At 58.2% G+C, this 19,019-nt stretch overlaps 7 protein-coding genes across 7 annotated transcripts; 5 read left to right on the plus strand and 2 right to left on the minus strand.

Annotated features, from left to right (window-relative positions):
- Positions 1–35: 35 nt before the first annotated feature.
- On the minus strand, positions 36–1,349 carry SLS55_001224 (uncharacterized protein; the record flags this gene model as incomplete). Its single annotated transcript, XM_066772720.1, has 4 exons — positions 36–420; positions 473–868; positions 935–1,108; positions 1,165–1,349. The coding sequence occupies 4 exons, from the start codon at positions 1,347–1,349 to the stop codon at positions 36–38; spliced, it is 1,140 nt and encodes a 379-aa protein (XP_066637999.1).
- Positions 1,350–2,056: 707 nt separating this feature from the next.
- SLS55_001225 (uncharacterized protein) lies at positions 2,057–2,628 on the plus strand (the record flags this gene model as incomplete). The annotated part of the gene is made up of 2 exons (XM_066772721.1): positions 2,057–2,065; positions 2,206–2,628. The coding sequence occupies 2 exons, from the start codon at positions 2,057–2,059 to the stop codon at positions 2,626–2,628; spliced, it is 432 nt and encodes a 143-aa protein (XP_066638000.1).
- Positions 2,629–4,172: 1,544 nt separating this feature from the next.
- Positions 4,173–7,710, plus strand: NIC96 (nuclear pore complex subunit; the record flags this gene model as incomplete). Its single annotated transcript, XM_066772722.1, has 4 exons — positions 4,173–4,843; positions 4,895–5,552; positions 5,604–7,310; positions 7,384–7,710. The coding sequence occupies 4 exons, from the start codon at positions 4,173–4,175 to the stop codon at positions 7,708–7,710; spliced, it is 3,363 nt and encodes a 1,120-aa protein (XP_066638001.1).
- Positions 7,711–11,704: 3,994 nt separating this feature from the next.
- HAC1 (transcription factor that binds to CRE motif) lies at positions 11,705–12,927 on the plus strand (the record flags this gene model as incomplete). Its single annotated transcript, XM_066772723.1, has 2 exons — positions 11,705–12,609; positions 12,645–12,927. 2 exons carry the CDS (start codon positions 11,705–11,707, stop codon positions 12,925–12,927), a joined length of 1,188 nt encoding a protein of 395 aa, XP_066638002.1.
- Positions 12,928–14,083: 1,156 nt separating this feature from the next.
- Positions 14,084–14,353, plus strand: SLS55_001228 (uncharacterized protein; the record flags this gene model as incomplete). Its single annotated transcript, XM_066772724.1, has 2 exons — positions 14,084–14,167; positions 14,225–14,353. The coding sequence occupies 2 exons, from the start codon at positions 14,084–14,086 to the stop codon at positions 14,351–14,353; spliced, it is 213 nt and encodes a 70-aa protein (XP_066638003.1).
- A 254-nt stretch (positions 14,354–14,607) lies between these two features.
- Positions 14,608–17,274, minus strand: HER2 (Trimeric GatFAB AmidoTransferase(AdT) complex subunit; the record flags this gene model as incomplete). Its single annotated transcript, XM_066772725.1, has 4 exons — positions 14,608–15,437; positions 15,502–15,677; positions 15,767–16,073; positions 17,088–17,274. 4 exons carry the CDS (start codon positions 17,272–17,274, stop codon positions 14,608–14,610), a joined length of 1,500 nt encoding a protein of 499 aa, XP_066638004.1.
- A 903-nt stretch (positions 17,275–18,177) lies between these two features.
- On the plus strand, positions 18,178–19,002 carry SLS55_001230 (uncharacterized protein; the record flags this gene model as incomplete). The annotated part of the gene is made up of 4 exons (XM_066772726.1): positions 18,178–18,304; positions 18,361–18,543; positions 18,596–18,760; positions 18,809–19,002. The coding sequence occupies 4 exons, from the start codon at positions 18,178–18,180 to the stop codon at positions 19,000–19,002; spliced, it is 669 nt and encodes a 222-aa protein (XP_066638005.1).
- Positions 19,003–19,019: the final 17 nt, after the last annotated feature.

Here is a 19,019-nt window from a genome sequence, read left to right on the forward strand (position 1 = left end):
CGGTGTCAAGCGAACGCTGTTGACAGAACGGAAACTCATGAGAACGCACGGCTCTCGCCGATATCACAAACGTCGAAGATGCCCTCCTCAGCAATGCCCTTTCCTGCTAGTGCTTTCTTGAGGAGTTTCGGTGGCTCAAGAACGTCCTCTTCCGTTAGAACCCACGTGCCCCAGTGCATGCCCAATGCCTTCCTGCACTGGGTATCCACGAAGATATTGACGCTGTCGAATGGGTTTGCGTGCATGGGCGACATGATATACCTGGGTTCGTATGCGCCAATGGGGATTAGGCCGAGATCAAACGGACCACGCAGCTTGCCGATCTGCTTAAAGGCTGGGCAAGTGGGGAGGCTTTGATACTGCGCCCCATAGTCATCTTCTCCTTGGGGCAGCTCCGGTACAGATCGGTAGCCGGTGTCGCTGCCTGAGTTAGCACGGTGCTAGGTTCCGCCTAGGCGAAAAGTGTGCTTACCCTCCAAACCACACTTTCTTGCCACCACTGGTGATGGACCAGGACGCCCACAGAGTATGTGCCTTGTCGAATGGCGTTCTCGCGGCCATGTGCTGGCACGGAAGGCACTCGATGGTAGCACTGATATCGTTCGCCGACGACTTCTGGCTACCGGTCTCGACGACCCTTGGCTTAGCGTCGTCGACAGGCGACAGACGTATGTCTCGGCTGTGCCACCAATCCAATTCGGTAGCATTGTGCAGCCCTGAATCGGCAAACCACTTCTGATTGCCCAATGGCGCGAAGAAATGAACATTGGGGTGCAGTTCCTTGATCTTGGTGACGGTTGGGTGGGACAGGTGGTCGTAGTGAGCGTGGGATATGACGACAATGTCGATTGCAGGCAGATCTTCGATTCTGCAAGGAGGGTCATTGTATCTCTTGGGGCCAATCCAGCCCATTGGACCGCACCTTCCCTCCCACACGGGGTCGAAGAGAACGCGCAGGCCGCCTGGAAACTCGACGTAGTAGCAGGCGTGGCCTAACCATGTTGCTCTGAGCTCCGAGGTTTCGCGCGTGGGAAGAAACTTGGGCTGGCGGATGGGAACGGTAGGAGGGGCGGTGTCTGGCTGGTTGGCCTTGCCGCTGATTCGTCTCCTGTCATGCTTGACTCAGTAAACAAGCCCGAGTGTGACGGCGGAGATTGGAAGCACCATAGAAGGCCGCCGAGAAGGCGAGGGACGCTGAGCTCCTGGTAGGAGTCCCAAGGGTTAACAAAACCTTTCCCACCTCTCACGTGGTGGGCGAGGTCGTTGGCGTCGTCGGGAACGGCGCCGGTCCATTGAGAGGCCGAGACGGCAATAGCATAGAGGACGGCGCTGGTTGAGGAGGTAGCCATCAGTGTTGAGGAATGGAACGGGCGGTGTTGCGGCAGGTGTTGCCAATTGCGGCGGGAGGCACGAAGCAGTGAGCGCAGAGACCAGGTCATTTGAGCAGCAGACGCCCGGGAGGCATGGGAATTAAGTAGATGAGAAAAAAGCGAGCTCAAGCAATTGGCGGCCGATCACGTAGTGCGCCTGTTGCACCGACAATCCCCCGTTTGGTAACGACCCCCCAGACCCCTCGGTGGATCCACCCGCGCCGCATCGCGAATCGGAAGCAAATGCGTCGCTCCAGGGGGACCACAGTGCATTCCATAACGACGAGATCACCCTTGGCGGGCTCATCAAGGGGGTCTGGCAGCTTTACCACCCGATCGGGTTAGGCTGCACGGAAGCCGCGGACAAGGCACGCGATGATGACTCGTTGAATTGATGAATGCGTGGAGGCGCAGCTCCCTATTGCAGGGTAGCTGAACGGCCGTAGGGTCTAGGCAGCAGACGACGGCGGTGGTGGGTTGTCCCGCAGCCCGTGGAGCTGGAGTTTGGAGCCGGAGTTAGGTCATGTCGGGTGGCGCTGCCCGAGCGGAGCGGACCTGGGACCCCTGCACCTCCGCCCTGTCGCGCTCCCGCATGATCGCCCTCGCGTCGCCGCACTTTGCTTGCTTGGACCGCAGCTTCACCCACCACTACGACCGCCCGTCTCGCAGTCGCTCTCCAACCCACCATGTCTGTTGTGAAGCCCACCCAAGCCGCCGCCGCCGGCGATTGGGACGAGGCGCACCTTGTCGAAGCCCTGGCGGCGCTCGAGCAGCTCCAGGACCAGGTTGCTAAGCTTTCGGTCCTTGTCGTTGCGCAATGCTGACTTCCGCCCAGATGGACGAGCTCCGATCCATCGTTCCAAACCTCACCGCCCCCTTCCTCGTCTCGCAAGACTCCCCCGAGGCCCTCAGCCGAGACTTCAAACAAGCCGCCATCGCCGAGGCTAAACGCCTGCAGGCTTTCGAGCGCAAATGGAAGAGCGAAGACGTCCAGGACATATTGGCGCATGCAGCACAGAGCATGAAGGTCAACCCCGACCTGACCAAGGGTGCGACTATTACGCGCTACGGCTGGGTCGACATGGCCGAGAAGCAGCAGAAGCCTGCAAAGTCCAAGGAGAAGAAGTCGCGCGGGAAGGGCGGCGATGCCGACGATCAAACTAGCTCTTCGTCGATCGAGCCAACCGTCACCGCATTCAAGGAAGCTCACCCAAACTTCCAAGTCGGCGTCGATGAAGGTCGCATCATCACGGTATGATCCAGAGCGAGTACTGCATGAATATTCGGCTGAATTTTCCAGATCTCCTTCAGAGTTCCTTCGCTGGTTCTAACATTCAACATCACCTGCCACGTCGATCCTGGCGACACGGCGTCATTCGTAGTCGAATGCCCTGGAAACGGCCCCCTCTTCTCGGCAATCACTCGCTGCATAGCATCCAGACCGCGCCCCAACGATCTCTCGTATCTCTTAGATATGATCGCTGCATACACCAACATGAGGGTTGCAAAATGCTCAAAATGTGGAAAGCTTCTGGACAGCACGGCGCTAAGCCCGGCCGCCAGGAGGAGCAAACAAACTACAAGTGCCGACGGAACCAAGAAGACTACCTGGGACCCCTTCCACGAAGGATGTCTGTGAACACAATTGACCCAACTGCTGGATCACCACTCTTTCGGATCCGGCCAGCGATGTTCCTGCTCCCAGTAGTGACCGTCGACGTCGCGGAACGCTTTGGGGCGTTGAGTTTGCCGTGGGGAATCGGTCCTGGTTTTCTTGCTGGGTCGCACATACTTGGGCCCGCGAAAATCGTACCGGTCGTCGGTCGTGCGTTTGGCCCCAGGGACTGACGGCGTGGAGCCGCTGTCGGTTGCAGTAGACTCAGATTGATCGTCGTCCGACCTCGACCGCGCCCGCGATGGCCAGTCCTTTTGCCAACCCTGGGTGCCGTCGCTGATCGCAACATGGATATCTGGACCGCGGCCTGTAAGGACATCCTTGCAGCGACCCCACCAGTTTTGGTGCTTCACGTCCTTCGGCCAAACCCATGCGTACTGGGGTTTGGTGTGGACGCTACGGCTTGACTGAATCCTTCCTTTTACATTGTCTTGCTCCATTCGGGTTGATTTACAAGGGCCATTGACGGGTTCGTAGTGCAATTTTGGGGAAGGCATGGTGGTGGTCGCGTGCAGTGTATTTTGAGCTAACATGCGGAAAACTTGAGTGCGAATGTGGACAGAACATGCGGTAGGAGGATAGATCTCGCAGACTGAAGAGGATAGTAAACATTTGAACTCGAACTGCGGTCTGTTTTGTATATGCTCCAGAAGCGGGCCGAGTTTGACAGAGCTTAGCATCATATGGTCTCCAGTCGTTTACCTGCCCTACGAAGGCCCACGTTGCATGTTCACAAACGGGGCATATGCATAGATGGGTTCGATCTAGGACTGTCATGTCTGACATGTGTCGGGGCCGGGCAGTGCGTTTGACAAGCCGCCAGAACATTGGTTGTTTGGAGTTCTTGGATTTGGAACCACCAAATTTGGCGATGTAGACAAACGCAAAAGCGCTGCATACCATCACTGGTTCACCTAGGATGCGGGTGACATTGGTGAGGTCAGACATGGCGTTGGTGAGGGCGGGCATGAGATGCGGCGCTAACCGAAAGTTTCCCGGGCGGCGGCCCAGTTGAAAACAATCGCGTCCGACGCAGCTCACTTCTCCAGCTACCGCACCCACGCGCATCCCATTGCGCCTTCCGCACCACCCACTCCCGCCCGGATCCGACTGTCAATCCGCTCGCCATGTCGTCGCTCTTCGGATCCGGCTTCGGCCAAAACAACCAGGCCAACAAGCCCGCTGGCGGCGGCTTGTTTGGCGGCCTTGGAGGAGGAGCTCCCAGCTCAGCCGCCGGCCAAACAGGCGGAGGGCTGTTTGGCGGCGCGCCCCCCGCCACGTCGACCGGCCCAAGCCTGTTCGGCAATCTTGGAGCTCCGAAGACCACTGCACCCGCGTCTGGTGGCCTTTTTGGATCTACCCTCGGCGGCGCTCAGAACCAGCAGCAGCAAACCACAACCGGCACCACCGGCGGCGGACTCCTTGGTGGGCTTGGTGGGCTCGGTGCTTCCACTGCGCAGCCGCAATCCGGTGGCGGTGGCTTCTTCGGCGGATTGAACGCGAACAATCAACAGCCGGCACAGCAGCAGCAGCAGCAGCAGCAGCAGCAGCAGCCAAACCCGCTAGGCCAAACACAGCAGCAGGCAGGCTCGCTTTCGCAGTCTCAGGCTGCCACGGGCCAGACCGCATATTTCGACCACCTGCTCGAGCGTAGCCGGAAGAGGGCGGCGCAGGAGAATGGCACTTCGGCGTTTGGGGATCTGCCCAGCTTGCAGCTTGGGCTCGGCGACATCGCGAGGAAGGTCAGGAACCTTGGCCAAGGCGGCCCTTCCGCGCCGCTAGCGCGCGACAGCAAGGCGTAAGTGCTATTCGGTCGAGTGTAGATGCGGGGGCTAATGCTACGATACAGACACTACCTCCTTGCGGCCTCGGGTGTCAACACAAGTTCCGCTCTGAAAGATCTCAACCAATTCAGCGTTCAGGCCGGCGTGGGCGCGCAGACCGCCATTCCCAGCTCCGTTGATGTCGATATCGACGCTTACATCTCGAACCTCCATTCCCAATCTACTTTAGCAATGATTGCCGAGGGCCTGGAGCAGTCCAAGAAGGACTTCGACAATTTCCTTGAGGACAACATTCAAATGGAATGGGATGCACAACGCAAGCGAATCTATGAGCATTTTGGCCTCGGTCGTCAAGTAGAACACCTGGAGGCCAGTGTGAGCGCTATCGGCGCTCCGGTGGAGCGGGGAGCTTTCGGCCGCTCGAAGCGTAAGGGCCGTGGCTTTGGCGCTTCTGCCAGCGTTGCTGGAGTGTCATTTGGAGCTTCCGCCATGCACAAGTCCGTCATTGGTGCGCCTTCAGCAATTGGCGGAGGACGCGCCAGTGGGTTCGCGGACAGCAACGGCCCCAGCGCTGCAACACCCGTTCCTGAGAGTCGTTTCATGAGGGACAAGCAGGAGAAATATGCGGCAAAGGTCAAGGAGTTGAATGTTTCGCGCCTTGAGGAAAGGCCCTACCCAGTCTTGGCTGAGTTTGCTGAGATCGAGAAGTTGGCGCCCACTGACGTACGTTTCTACATCCCCACTCCCACCGTACAGTACTGACACCTGCTGCAGAACTCGAATCGCCTCATAGAGTCTTACAATGCCCTAGTAGAGATTATCGGAGAGCGGATGCCCGACGACTCCAACATGACTCCTGCACCAAAGGAACGCCAGTTTGCCCAAGACTACTTAGATGAGACGCCGACTTCTGGAAGAAGCATCGCAATGCGCAAGCGCATCCTAGATGGCGGCAGGAGTTTTCTGGAAAAGAAGTTCTTGGCCGACATCAAGGAAATGAACGCAAAGAACCCCACAGAGTCCATGGTTGGAGGCGAGCCCACCCAGATCAGCCAAGTCCGTGGCTTTATCAGATTACTCGTGGCCAGGAAAGAGCTTGCAGCAGACAGTATCGAACTGCAGAGCATTGGTGAGGACTTCTGCTGGGCTCTCATTTTCTACTTGCTTCGCGCAGGTCTCGCCAGGGAAGCCCTTGACTATGTCGCCGACAACGAGCGTGCAATCAGGAGTTTGGACCGCAACTTCCCTTCATACCTCGCTGCCTTTGTCAACAGTGACGACAGGAGGCTGCCTCCGGAGCTGCAGACCCGCATCAACGCCGAGTACCAGAACCGCATGCGTCTTGCTCCCGAAAACTCTCTCGATCCCTACCGCATGGCGTGCTACAAGGTTGTTGGACGTTGTGAGCTCAGCCGGACTACTCTCGAAGGAATCAGCAAGGGCATGGAAGATTGGGCGTGGCTGCAGTTCAGCTTGGCCCGAGAAGTCAACCGTGCGGAGGAGGCTGCTGGTGAGACTTTTGCTCTCGACAACATCAGGAGCACCATCGCCGATATCACCCAGAGGCATTTCCAGGGCTCGGATGCCAATGCTCAGTATGGCGTGTGCTTTTTGTTGCACATGCTCTCGGGCATGTTCGAAGAGGGTGTCAACTTCCTCTACCAGCAGAGCTACACTACCGCGGTGCACTTCGCAATTGGCCTGTGTTACTATGGTTTGTTGAGAGTCGCCGATTTCTTCACGGCTGGAACCGACATCATGTCTTTCTCCACTCGATCGAAGCCTCAGATCAACTTCTGCCGTATCATCGGCCACTACACGCGGGACTTCCGCGCAGCAAGGGCCGAAGCCGCGGCGGACTACCTCGTCCTGCTCAATCTCAATGCGGATCTCGATGGCCAACTCGGCCAGTCACAAGCAGCATGTTGCCACGAAGCTCTACGCGAGCTGGTGCTTGAGACGCGCGAGTTCGCTCTGCTCCTTGGTGACATCCGCTCTGACGGTACTCGTATCACCGGTGTGATTGAGTTCCGTCTTCGCCTCATCGGGCTGTCTGACCAAGAAGAGTTCCTCAAGAACATTACTCTGCAAGCGGCCGCTGTGGCTGACGAAGCCGGTCGCACCACGGATGCCGTACTCCTGTACCACCTGGCCGAGGACTACGACAGTGTGATTGCAATCGTCAACCGTGCTCTGTCTGACGCTCTCGCCGTCGACATTGGCCAAAAGCCGCACAGATTGGAGCCTCTGAAGCCACGCGCGGCGGCAAGACGTCCCGAAGACGAGTCCGTCAGCAGCCTCAGTCTGACGGCCGTCGACGACCCAGCGCAGCTAGCAATGAACATGAACAACCTGTACAGCGCAAACGCGCTCATGTACAACAAGGTGAAACAACCAAACCGCACAGCCTTGACCATGTTGCTGCAGGTCTCTATTGCCAAGAGCCTTGTCGAGCAGGCTCACTGGGCCGGCGCTCTGGATGTAAGTTTCATCAACCCCCCACGACGACGGCGATGACGGGGAGTACAAAGCTGACGTTCCTTCTTCACACCAGGCAATTCACGAGACCACACTGCTCCCCACGGGCAAGCAGTCCAACATGCAGGAGATCCGCCGGCACGCGCAGACCTTCAACGGCCTGCCGCCCGTCGTCGCACGTCTCATTGGCCACCTGCTCATGTGGACCATCATTTGCTGCGGGCGCCGGCGCGAGGAGCTGCGCCAGGCGAGCTTCGAGGCCACGGCTGCCAACAAGAACGTCGTTGAGCAGCTCGAGACAACGGCCAAGGATATGATGGTGTTTGCGGGGTTGGTGAGGTATAAGCTGCCGCCTAGGGTGTTTGAGGCGTTGGCGAGGGCTGGGCAGGAGATCGGTGCATAAATGGTTGAGAACTCTCTTTTCTTTTGGATATGAGAGGGTTGCAGAGACGAAAAGAAGGCTACGGATAGCATACTACTATGGTCCTTGCGGTCATGCAGGTTTGTGTAGAGACACGAAATGCAAACGGACTGGTCGATGTGGGGAAAAATAGCATAATCTTTTTCATGGTGCATTGGCAGGTGATCATTGGTAGAGCGGCGCCGGTCAGTGCTCGGCGCCGGGAACTAAACCGTCAGCGTTTCCTTGAGATAATGCCTGGACGCTATGTCGTTATGGACAGGAAGTTAAGAAAAGAAGACTTGTAGGCGTGTATCGAAAACTCGGCGATGAAGAGCTAATTTGTTCATTGCGGCGGTTCGTATTTGTTGTTGCGGCGCAGGGAGTTACCGGGCTGTGTCGAGAGACCAGGCAGGTAGCATCAAGCTCCTATCAGTCTTTGTTGGGCGGTTACGTGGAAGCTGCTTGATGGTTGTCCTTGCACAACTAGGATATATTTCGTATCTGGCTGGGAATTTTCCGTCTTTAATGACGTTGGGTTCGAGGTAATGCTGAGAGCGGTATGAGGTTTATAGCGGTGCTTGCAGAATTGAATGCTTTCCAACTTCTGTTAATGGCCAGCTTCAGGACTTCGAAGGACAGCGCGGCGCAGCACTCCATTTCCAAGCGCCATCAAGGTTAGACAGGAGTGCGTGGGCGAAGGGCTGTGTAACTGACACGTTAACGAATCCACCAGGATGTTGGTCCAGCGAATATGGTGGGGCACCAGCCCGTTCGCCCTGCCAACCTCCATCTATCTATAAATGGAAACGGTCATTGTGCCGCACCGGATCACCGTACATATCGAGGCGATCATCAGCCATGGCCCCCCTCCATGCTGCGCACCACTTCCACCATACGCTTGCGGCTGGCCACAGTGCTGGTCTTCAGTGTAGGGCGGGTGACGATTCACACGCGCGCAGACATCACTGCCCCTGATCACCACCAGCTCACCCCGGAAACGAGCAAGCACAGCTCACCGGACACACACGCTACACGTGTATCTATCTGCGCCGTACGCGTGCGCGGCTAGCTATCTAGCGGGCGTTTCTCGTTGGCTCTGGCTCAGTGATGTTGTGCATGCAGCCGGCGACCCAAGCTCGTTGTCTGACCGGTGCTGGTAGCGGGGAGATCAAGCTGGGGAAAGCAGCTACCGCCTCCTGCTCCGACAGCTCGATCTCTCTCGGCATCGCGCCTGCGCCTCCTTCAGGTCCGGTGTTCGTGTGTATGTACGGCCCCATGCCATCCTCGCTGACGATCTCCGATTCTCCTTGATCGCGGCAAGGATCAAATTGATAGCGTCGTTGTTACAACGGCGATGCAGACTCGAAGCCGGCTTCCGTTTTTGGGACAACGACTCTCAGCCTACTATAATAATCCGGGGGGCCGCCTAAGCCAAGTTAGTTCTGGACCCCAACGTCCCGAACCAAGGCAAGGGTCCGGGGCCGAGATGAAGCACCACCCGCGCCGGCGCCAGAAGCCAGCAACGGCCAGCCTGAAACATTCAGGCCCTCGCGAAAGCCCCGTTTCATCGTCAACGGCGAAGGCCATCTCGGTTGTCGGAGACGAGCGCTCAAACTGTCGCGGACGTACCGCCCTGAGGGACCGCCCATCTTAGGCGATCCGATCTCATCTCCCAGACTACCGGGGAGGCCGCTGCTTTCTTTTGCTATCCTCGGGCGCCGGGGCTGGAAGGAGGGAGTGTTGGCCAAGCACGGAGCGCGGGATGGGAGCGGGCGGGAGGGAAGGATCGCGGTAGCCGTGGCGGCCTCGTGGCCTGGCGACGGTGCGGCTGATCTGCAGCTGGCCTCTGGCGCTAATCCATCCTGTCGAAGCTGGAAGGTGTTGCTCATCAGTATGGCGGCGGAACGCAAATGCCGTGGGTAGGATGGAGGCAGCTAATTTGACTACGGTCTGAAGCATGAGGTGGAAGAGATAAGCTTCTGGCCCGGGAGGCAGAAGTGTTCCAGGTTGCGCAACGTGCCTACGCACCACCACTGCGCAGCCACACACCCACGTGTCTGCGCGATGACGACGGCATGTTGGACTATTGAAAATTGAAAGGGAGAATGCCGCGAGGGCCGTGGTGGGACACACAAACCGTTGGACTAGTGCGCGTGGTGTTGGGGAATGCAAACCACGGTTCGCCCGTCCGCTCCCTATGCTCATCAGGCCGTCTATTTCTTGATATGTGGTACGCAGCGGTAATTATAGCACCCGCAGCAATCCAGCTGCCATTCCTACAAGGCCGGACGAGAGGCGCGCTTAAGCGTGACCCTGCAGCAGACCCCAACGAGGCTCATCGCGACGCAGGGGGCAGCCATTGGGCCAGTTGCAAGACGCCCTCGCTAGCCTGCAGCGGGACGCGCCGCGCTGGGAAATAAGGATGCCGTTCCTGGCATGAAGACGGCGGCTTGCCGTGCGGTGAGGTCGGTTCGCAGCGCGCAGCGGCAGCCGCCGTGTCTGCGACTGCGACGGTTTGAGATGGCCGCAAGCGAGCTTCTGGAAGGCGTGATGGACGTTGGCGTGTGGGGAAGGCGGCCCACGAGTGCTGAGCTGGTCCCCTGACCGGTGCCGCTCTCCGTCTCGTCCCCCGCTGGCGACGCGGAGCGATGGGGAGCGAGCTGGGAGCGAGCTGCGTGTTCCGCGCCTCGGACCTCGACGCAGCACGAGCGCCCCGACCGCCTTTCACCCAGCACACGATAGGCAGCCGCCTCGATGATTGCGCCATTTGTTGGCGAGTAGAGAGGCGAAGAACTGCGCTGCCTGTGGGCCACGACCGTCGCCGCGCCGTCACCGCTGCGTCGAGTAGATGGGCCAGCCTCATCATCATCAGGGGGAGGCAGCAGCATTCGCCCGCTCGTCATTTGCCCGCCGTAGTCGTCGCCTGGCCGTACCCGGACCCAGCCAGCGCCACAGCGGGCAGTCGTAATCGTCACTCATGCCCACGGCCGCGCCGGAGATCCAGCGCCGTCGCTCGAGATCAGCCGAGCTCGATGGATGCAGCTGGGACGCGAGGGCCCCGCGCACGACTCATCCAGGGGCTGCGGCTCGCCGGGACGACGGCGGTCGTGCCTCGCCATCGCCTTCTCGAACCTAGCAGCCCGCGCCGCCGCAGATCTGGGCTGCCTGATATGAAGCTTCCAGAACTGCCGCCAGCTGCCGCTTTGCGACTCGCTCCGCGCCCGCCCGCCCTCGTGTATAGTGCTGCCCGCTTACTCGCACTAGCCCCAGCAGTTTCGCCGTCGTTATCATCCTGCGGAGCGCCTGCCGTCAGGAGATTGCACGCCGTATAATAGCCTTCTCCGCAAGAACGGAGCCCTCATCTCAGCAGTCCGCCCTTCGCCACGCCGACGTGCGAGTCGAGTCGTCCGCGGGGCTGCGCTGCGAGCTCGTGCTCACGCTGCCCGCCGCGCGTCTGTGCAGCGATGCGCCGGCTGCTGGCAAACGGCCCCCGCCGTGCCGCTGGACCCCTCCTGTTGGTGCTGCTGGCACGGCACGACAGGGCCGGTGGTTGCGGGCAGAGGCACGGCGCCACAAGTAAGGAGCTGCGGCGGCGCGAGGCCAGGAATCCGTAGCTACGCGTCGCTGGCGCGGTGTCTGAGCCTGAGGCGCGCGGATGAAGCCCACCGTCGTGAAACGAGGGACCGTGTGCATGAGGGCGAGCTGAAGCAACACACGGACGCAGCGCCAGCGCCAGGGAGCCAAGACGATGTGCGCGCGCCGATGTGGTGCCCCAAAATTAGGGGTCGCGCGAGCCTTGGATCCAGGGCGCCAGGGTGCCCTGGCTCTAGCCCGCCTAGTGCCCCTGCGCTCCGCCTCCTTGTGCACGCCGCTCGCCTACTTAAGAACACTTGTCCTCATCTTACGCTGCTGCCTTCTCAGACAACCCCCTCCATACAAAGGCACGGCCCACCACACTACTCCGGCCAGATGCATAGCAGCGCGACACTCCACCATGGACGCAGAGCAGTCTTCATACACATTCTCTAATCCCGCCATCACGGCCACTCCCCTCGACTTCTCCATGCTCACCCCCCCGGCGAGCGACATCCCCACAACCATCAAGATGGAGGATCTGCACTCGGCATCCAGCCCGCAGGCCGTCCCCGAGGCCGCCGCCGCGGCCCCCGCCACACCCTCCGCATCCACATCATCAAACACACACAAATCACAGCCCAAGAAGCGCAAGTCGTGGGGCCAGGTGCTCCCCGAGCCCAAGACCAACCTGCCTCCCCGCAAGCGCGCCAAGACGGCCGACGAGAAAGAGCAGCGTCGCATCGAGCGCGTGAAGCGCAACCGCCTCGCTGCCCACAACTCCCGGGAACGGAAGCGCGAGGAGATGGAGCGGCTTACCGCCGAGCGGGATCACTGGAAGAACTCGCTCGACCGCTTCTTCACCTACACCAAGCAGCTCGAGGACCAGATCTCGTGGTACCGCAGCCGCACTACCGAGCAGCTCCCCATCCTCCCGCGCATCATTGACGGCATCGAGATGCCCCCGGCTACCATGTTCAGCCCGGCCCCGTCGCCGTCGCCGGCACCTACATCGGCCCCCACAAACACGGCCCCGACCTCCACGCCCGCCACTGTCACCACATCGGCCGACAAGATGAAGATGGAGCGTGAAGGCTCTGTGGCCAGCACCACCATCAACCCCCGCGAGGCATCCTTCACCAGTCCTGCCATGAAGGCGGAATCCTCGTTCGGCAGCCCTGCGATGAACAACTCATCGTATGCGAGCCCCGAATCGATGGAGGACTACGACTCGCCCATCAACTCTAGCTCCCAGCCGCCCACGCCCCGGAACGACGACCTGAGCTTTGTTGAGCCCGACCAGACACAACATTCTGCAGCAATGTTGTGCGACCTGCAGTGTCGGTCGGCCAGCAGCTTAGCTTCCAGTACGACGATTCCGGCAAGCCTGTTGACTTTTCCCTGGGCGATTACCTGTCTGATCATCCTCAACCTTCGTCTTTCGTCGATGACGCTTCTCAGCTCTTCGATATGTCAGCGTACGCTGCAGATCATCCAGAGGGCAGCTTCTTCGACGCCTCTTTCCCCTCAGACCCAGTGGGATCCTTCGGCTTTTTTGAGCACTCTGGTGCAAAGTCTTATGACCTGCACGCCGACTCAGGCGCAACAGTTTCTGTTAGCGACGGGCCTGGCACCGCTGCGTAAGCCTAGCTTCAGAGTTGCCGGAAAGGCCTCGGGATCTTCTGGGATCTTTCGGGAGAGGGACACGCGGAGAGCCGTCCGGCAATTCCGAAGACTATCGTCATCGATTATCGACAAAGAAAGAAGAACGGTCAGAAGGCAGTGTGCCGGGAGAGGTCTTGTACAAGATAGCGGGCATTTTTGGCAGGACGGCTTAGGGCAAAACGACCTATCAACAAGGGTCTGAAGGGTGTTCAGGTGTTTACATTGGGTGGTCTGGCAATTGTAACTGTGTGACAAGCTTTAGCGACACGGAGGTTTAGGAAGTCATGAGTATGAGACACATCGGGGCTTCGGCTCCCGAATAACCAAACGAATTTTAAGCACTATTACCATCAACCTGTACTCTCACATATGCAGTGCGACATTGAGCTGAGGTGGGATACTGATTCTGCTTACGGGGGCTGACAGGCTGAACGGTGCTGACGGCCTTTGTTGCTCCGCAGCTCCATGTCACAGGCTGGCGCTGAACAGTTTACCCGACAAGCAACTCAGCCGAAGAAGGCAGCCACTCACGCCTAGTCACAAGATAACAAAGGCTGCTGAAACCGTCGGTAACACATGCATGCCCAAAAGGGTAACAAGAGCGTGGAGCTGGGATTATCGGAAGACATGGGCAGCCTCGTCTCTGATTTTGCCTGATGGAGCTCTGCCGATTGCGATGGGCCGGGTTCGTCTGGATTTCCAGCTGTCCTTTTCCCCTTACTTTTTTCTTCCCGTCTTCTTCCTCTCGCTTTGCCTGATGATGATGGTAGGAAAGCAGAGGGGCCGAGGCGGCGCCGGGGCCGGCCAGGAGGCTGGCCCAGTATGACGTCGTTAGTACATCACAGCTCGTCTTTCCACAGCATCTAGTCTTTCCCCCTCACACAGCAGCCCAAGGAGCCGTGGTATGGGCTTGGTTTTTTTGGGCAGCGGGCGTTGGTAACCCCACATGACGGAATGGAAGGCCGGCCGCGCTTGGATAGAAGAAGGATAACGTCGTCATTGCGAGTATAAGAAGCAGAGCCTCGTCCCTTAGCCGGCTGAATTATCATTTCCAACGCACACACAAACCACTGCCACTGTTACTACCGCTTACCTCTCTCACACACACCCGTCCACACATTCCCATCCACACAACATGCCTCGCGACGGATCCGGAGCTGGTGACAACGCCATCGAGGCCGGTCACAACATTGTTCACGGCGCTGGCTCCGAGCCCAAGGTAAGCATCGCAAATCTCTGCAGCTCCCAAACCATGTGCTGATGCATGTACGCGCAGTCCGACCACGTCGCCCGCGCAGACAAGACGGCAACCCCGCCGCCCGGCGAGAAGGGCCAGGGCATTGGCATCCACGGCGACGCCAAGCCTCTGACCGACCAGCCCCAGGCGAAGACGGACAAGCAGTAAACTTGCGAGTTGCGAGTCTACGAAAGCACGAATTTTCTTGCCAAAAAAAAGAATCATTTCACGACGCGACGGATCATCGGTATGCCTTCCAAGGCGGGGCACATGCTGCATCAAATACGATAATATCGAAGACATCCGCAAGGATGTGGAGTCAAAGCCGCTGTCACAAGCAGGCTAGACGGAAAGAATCCAATGGCTATTGAAAGTATCTCTTGTGTTCTGATTTGAATATGGTGACTGTTTGTACCGCTTCCCTACTGCCCCTCAATCATCTCCGCAACCTCAAACACCAGTTCATCGCAGCCATACTGCGCAATGACCTGCATCCCCACTCTTTGCCCCTCCTCTTCACCCTTCACCGGCACGCTCATCGCCGGCAACCCCGCCAAGCTCGCCGGCACGGTGAAGACATCATTCATGTACGCATTCACCGGCTCCGCCTCCTTCAACTCCTCCACCCTCGGCGGCAACGTTGGCGCCGTCGGGCAAACCAAAACATCCACTCCTGCTTCCTTGCCGATAGTCCTCTCCACGTTCATCTCCCCCTCCAACGGCTCCAACAGCGGGTTACCCCTCCGAAAGCACCCGTCAAAATCCCTCTGCACCAGCCTCCTCACCCGCTGCGCCTGGATAAAATAATTGTCCACGGCCTCGGCGGACAACGCATAGGCACCCAGCACAACACGCCGCTTGACCTCGTCGCCAAACCCGGCGCCGCGCGTCTTGCTGAACAGCACCTCTCCAGCGCCATTCCCGTCCGCACCTTCGGCCCGCGTGCCGTACCGCACGCCGTCGTACTTGGCCAGATTGGACGAGGCTTCGGCCGGCGCGAGGACGTAGTAGGCCGAGAGCGCTTGGTGCGTTGTGGGGAGGGCGGTGGGGACAATGGTGTGGCCGAGATGTTGGAGGTGGGCGAGGGTGCGGATCCAGGCGGCGCGGACGGCGGGGGTGAGTTCGGTGATGTTGTAGTCGGTGGGAACGCCGATGCGGAGGGCGTCATTGTGGTTGTTGGAGCGGGGGAGGCGTGAGCGTGTGCTTTGGGAGAGACTGGTCGGGTCGAGAGGATCGTGGTGGTTTATGGCGGCTGTCGAGTGGTTTCATGTTAGTTACTTAACGATAGGTGGTGATTGCGGTGGTTGAAGACGTACTGAAGACCTCCTTCGCATCCTTGGTGTTTCTCGCCAGAACGCCGACGGTGTCGAGGGAATTGGCATATGCGACTACACCCCATCTCGACACCAGACCGTAGGACGGCTTGAAGCCTACAATGCCTGTGTATGCCGCCGGCAGCCTGACGGAGCCACCCGTGTCCGTACCTAGAGCGCTGTTCGCGTCCCCAACTGTCAGCCTCGGATCCCTCAAATGCCAGCAAACTCAAGGTGAAGTATTGTGTCTCATGATTGGAGGACGTACGTCCAACACTGTTCAGTAGCCACGGCCACAGCGCTGCCGCCGGAGCTACCACCCGCTGACACGCTCTCCCCTTGGTATTGCTGCGACGCTGGTCCGAAGTGCGAGTTCAGGTTGTGCGAGCCCATGCCGAACTCATCGAGGTTCGTCTTGCCCGCCACAACGGCGCCGGCAGCGCGCAGACACTGCACCACGGTGGCATCGTAGGGCGAGGTGAAGTTACGGAGGATGGCTGAGGCGCAGGTCGTGGGGCTTTCAGTCGTGCAGATGTTGTCTTTGACGGCTACGAGGCGGCCATTGAGCGACGAGGCTGGAGAATCGAAGTGTCAGAGATTTTGGGCATCCGAAGAGGGAAGACTGAGTGGTAGAGTCGTACGCTGCGAGGATTGCGACTCGGCGCGCTGGACTTGGCGCAGCACCGCGGCGCTGTCGGGCAAGGTGATGAAGGCATTGAGGCTTTTTCGCGCGGCTTGGTTAGCTAGGCATCGTTGCGCTTCCCGCAGGAGAGACATAGGGATCCATGAGAGACGGGCGCCTTGGTGGAATTATTACGGAAGACGCGCGTGGTTGGGTGAAGAGCTTCGTGGAGCTCCGCGTTGCCGAAGTCGCTCCGCCGTTGTTGCCTCAGGCATGAGTTTACCAGGTATGGAAGCAGACCATGAGTTTGACAATTGACAGTTCAACAAGGATTACTGACGTGCGGTTAGACCCGGTGGCGTTGAGCCATTTCCATCTCGACAATTGACATCGCCGAGACAATCCTGTAGGAAGAGGTATTGCAGCGATTCGAAACCATGACAGGGTGATTCGAACTTGCCTAATAGGAACGCTTTGCTGTAGAGATCGCGGCTTCCTTGGTACACGTCACGAGCCCTCCGCGTAATCATAAAACGATGGTACATCTTCCCATTACACGTGAAGGCGGGCGCACAATGAACAACTGGCATTGCCTGCGTCATCAAATCTGGTGATACTCTCAACACGCTGTATGATCAAATCAAATGCACAAGCTGTGGACCACATCGAGTCCAATCATGAAGTGCAGGTCATTGACAGCAGCACGATTCCAAAGCCAACAAAGAGTCCCCCTCAAGCAGGCTTCGTGGCAATAACAGACAATTCAACGGCTATTTAAAGCCGCAGTATCTCGCCAATCCCGATGTCGCATAGTCTTTCTCTTCTTACACACCTCTCAAGTCATTGGCATCAAGGGCGGCAACCCCAGCCATCAATTCGTAGGCGCTTTCATACTCCTCTAGAGCTCTTGAACTTCCAATGTGGAACAGAACCCTATACGGATATCCATACTCGTATGGCCCTCAACCTGGGCCCACGTCCGAGTTTGGGACTTCGTCATCCGACACTTCTTCGTACCTCGGATCTACCTGGGGAGGTTTGAACACCGACTCAACATTCAGATCGACTACACCAAGTTCGTGGACTGGATCCACTGCTCCTTCGACGTCGTCGTGGGGTGGCGGGACCAGGTTCGCATCCTCCGCGGACTCCATGATTCTTCCGCGAACACGCCGCATGCGGGAGGAAGCTGCTGAGCGTAGATGGAGAAGCAGGAACTAACATCGTCTGTGCTTCTGTATCATGCAGAAACTCAAACCATGGTGTATTCGTGCTAATCATGGACGCTGTGGTCCTGGAAGAAGTCGAGCTTCCCCAAGTTCTGTTGGTCAGAAAGGACACGCGGTGTGTCTCAGAGATCACCGTGAGGCGTGAACCCGCCATTTAGAGTCTGCAATGAAAATTACATGAGTATGGGAGCTTCAAGCTTGAAGTGTTCGTCGTGATCACCAGGCTGGTAGAACCTCGGTTGCGGGTACCGAACCCGACCAGAGTGGGGTTAAGCCTCTACCCCCCACGAACCGTAAGCACTCTACTGTATCAACGGCAAGCAAATTACTCTGTGGGAAAATGGACAAAATCCCGAGATTTTCAGACCTGCCCCTCCGGCAGGGCGATCCTCACCATTCTGCGTGGGGGTTGTAAGTAGCATGGCATAGAAGCTGAAGCAGTCCGTTGTTGACATCATATAGGTACGGCGATGATGACGAGCTCGGGTTCCTCAACCGGTTGACAGATGGTGTTGTTCTAGAAGCGGCGCAAGAAATCAAAACCGGCACAAGGTAAGTCTTTTCGGTCGTTGTCCGGAAGCCGAGCTCCCAAGAGCTTCCCAACTCTTACTCCCACGTGGCGAGAGAGGAAGTGATGCCCACGTGTTTCTCAGGATTTCTCTTGACTGGCCACTGGACGCACAAGGCGAGACCCCATTCTTCGGTCGCCAAGAATTTCACAAGAACGTATATCAAAAGCCTCCTCGCATCGTCAACGACGACGTGTGGACATTCAACACACAAAGTAGTAGCCAATGTTAGTGTGGCACTCGGAAGGCCCGAGATTAAATGCTAAGACTTAGCCAAGGGGACGGTCTCCGCCACTTTGCGTATCAAAAAGAGCAGAAGTTCTACAATGGGGTGACACTTGAGGACATACATGGAGAACACGCAACCAACGTGAACGGCATTCACGGTGAGTTTTCTATATGCCGGATCTCGCAAAAAAGGACGGTAGGTGACAGCAGCTAGCATGGTCCGAGAAGGGCATCGTTGGCCGCGGTATCCTTCTTGACTGGCACAGCTGGCGACTCAAAAACAATGTCGGCTACGAGCCCTTCAAAGCCGGCTCCATACCGTTGGCTCAGCTTCAAGCGGTAGCGAGAGATCAGGGAGTGGACATCAAGTTCGGAGACATTCTTCTTGTCCGCTCTGGTAGGGGTCCCATAACTCCCTGGGAATCGGAATCCGGACTGACACCCGAAAGGCTATCTTGCCGCGTACAAGGCCCTGGAGAAAACAGAGCTCTCTGCGCTGTCGAAAGTCATGCCGCCCCCATTTACTGGTGTGGAACAGAGCGAGGAGGTTCTGCAGTGGATCTGGGAGAACTTCTCTGCCGTCGCAGGTGACCAACCGTCGTTTGAGTGTTGGCGTATGTTGTTTCCCTGGTTTTGACGAGTACCTGCTGACGTGGGCGCAGCGAGCAAGGCAGATTACATGTTGCACGAAGTTTTGCTGGCGGGTTGGGGCTGTCCGATCGGCGAGTTGTTCGACCTCGAGGCATTGGCAGAGCACTGTGCGAAGGAGAAGCGCTGGTCGTTCTTCCTGACCAGCAAAGTCTGCAACGTGCCGGGTGGCGTGGCCAGTCCTCCAAATATCCTCGCCATATTCTGAAGGGCATGCAGGGTGAA

The sequence above is a fragment of the Diplodia seriata genome (genome assembly GCF_021436955.1).
Source record: "Diplodia seriata strain FDS-637 chromosome Unknown scaffold_1, whole genome shotgun sequence".
NCBI classification, from domain to species: Eukaryota; Fungi; Ascomycota; class Dothideomycetes; order Botryosphaeriales; family Botryosphaeriaceae; genus Diplodia; species Diplodia seriata.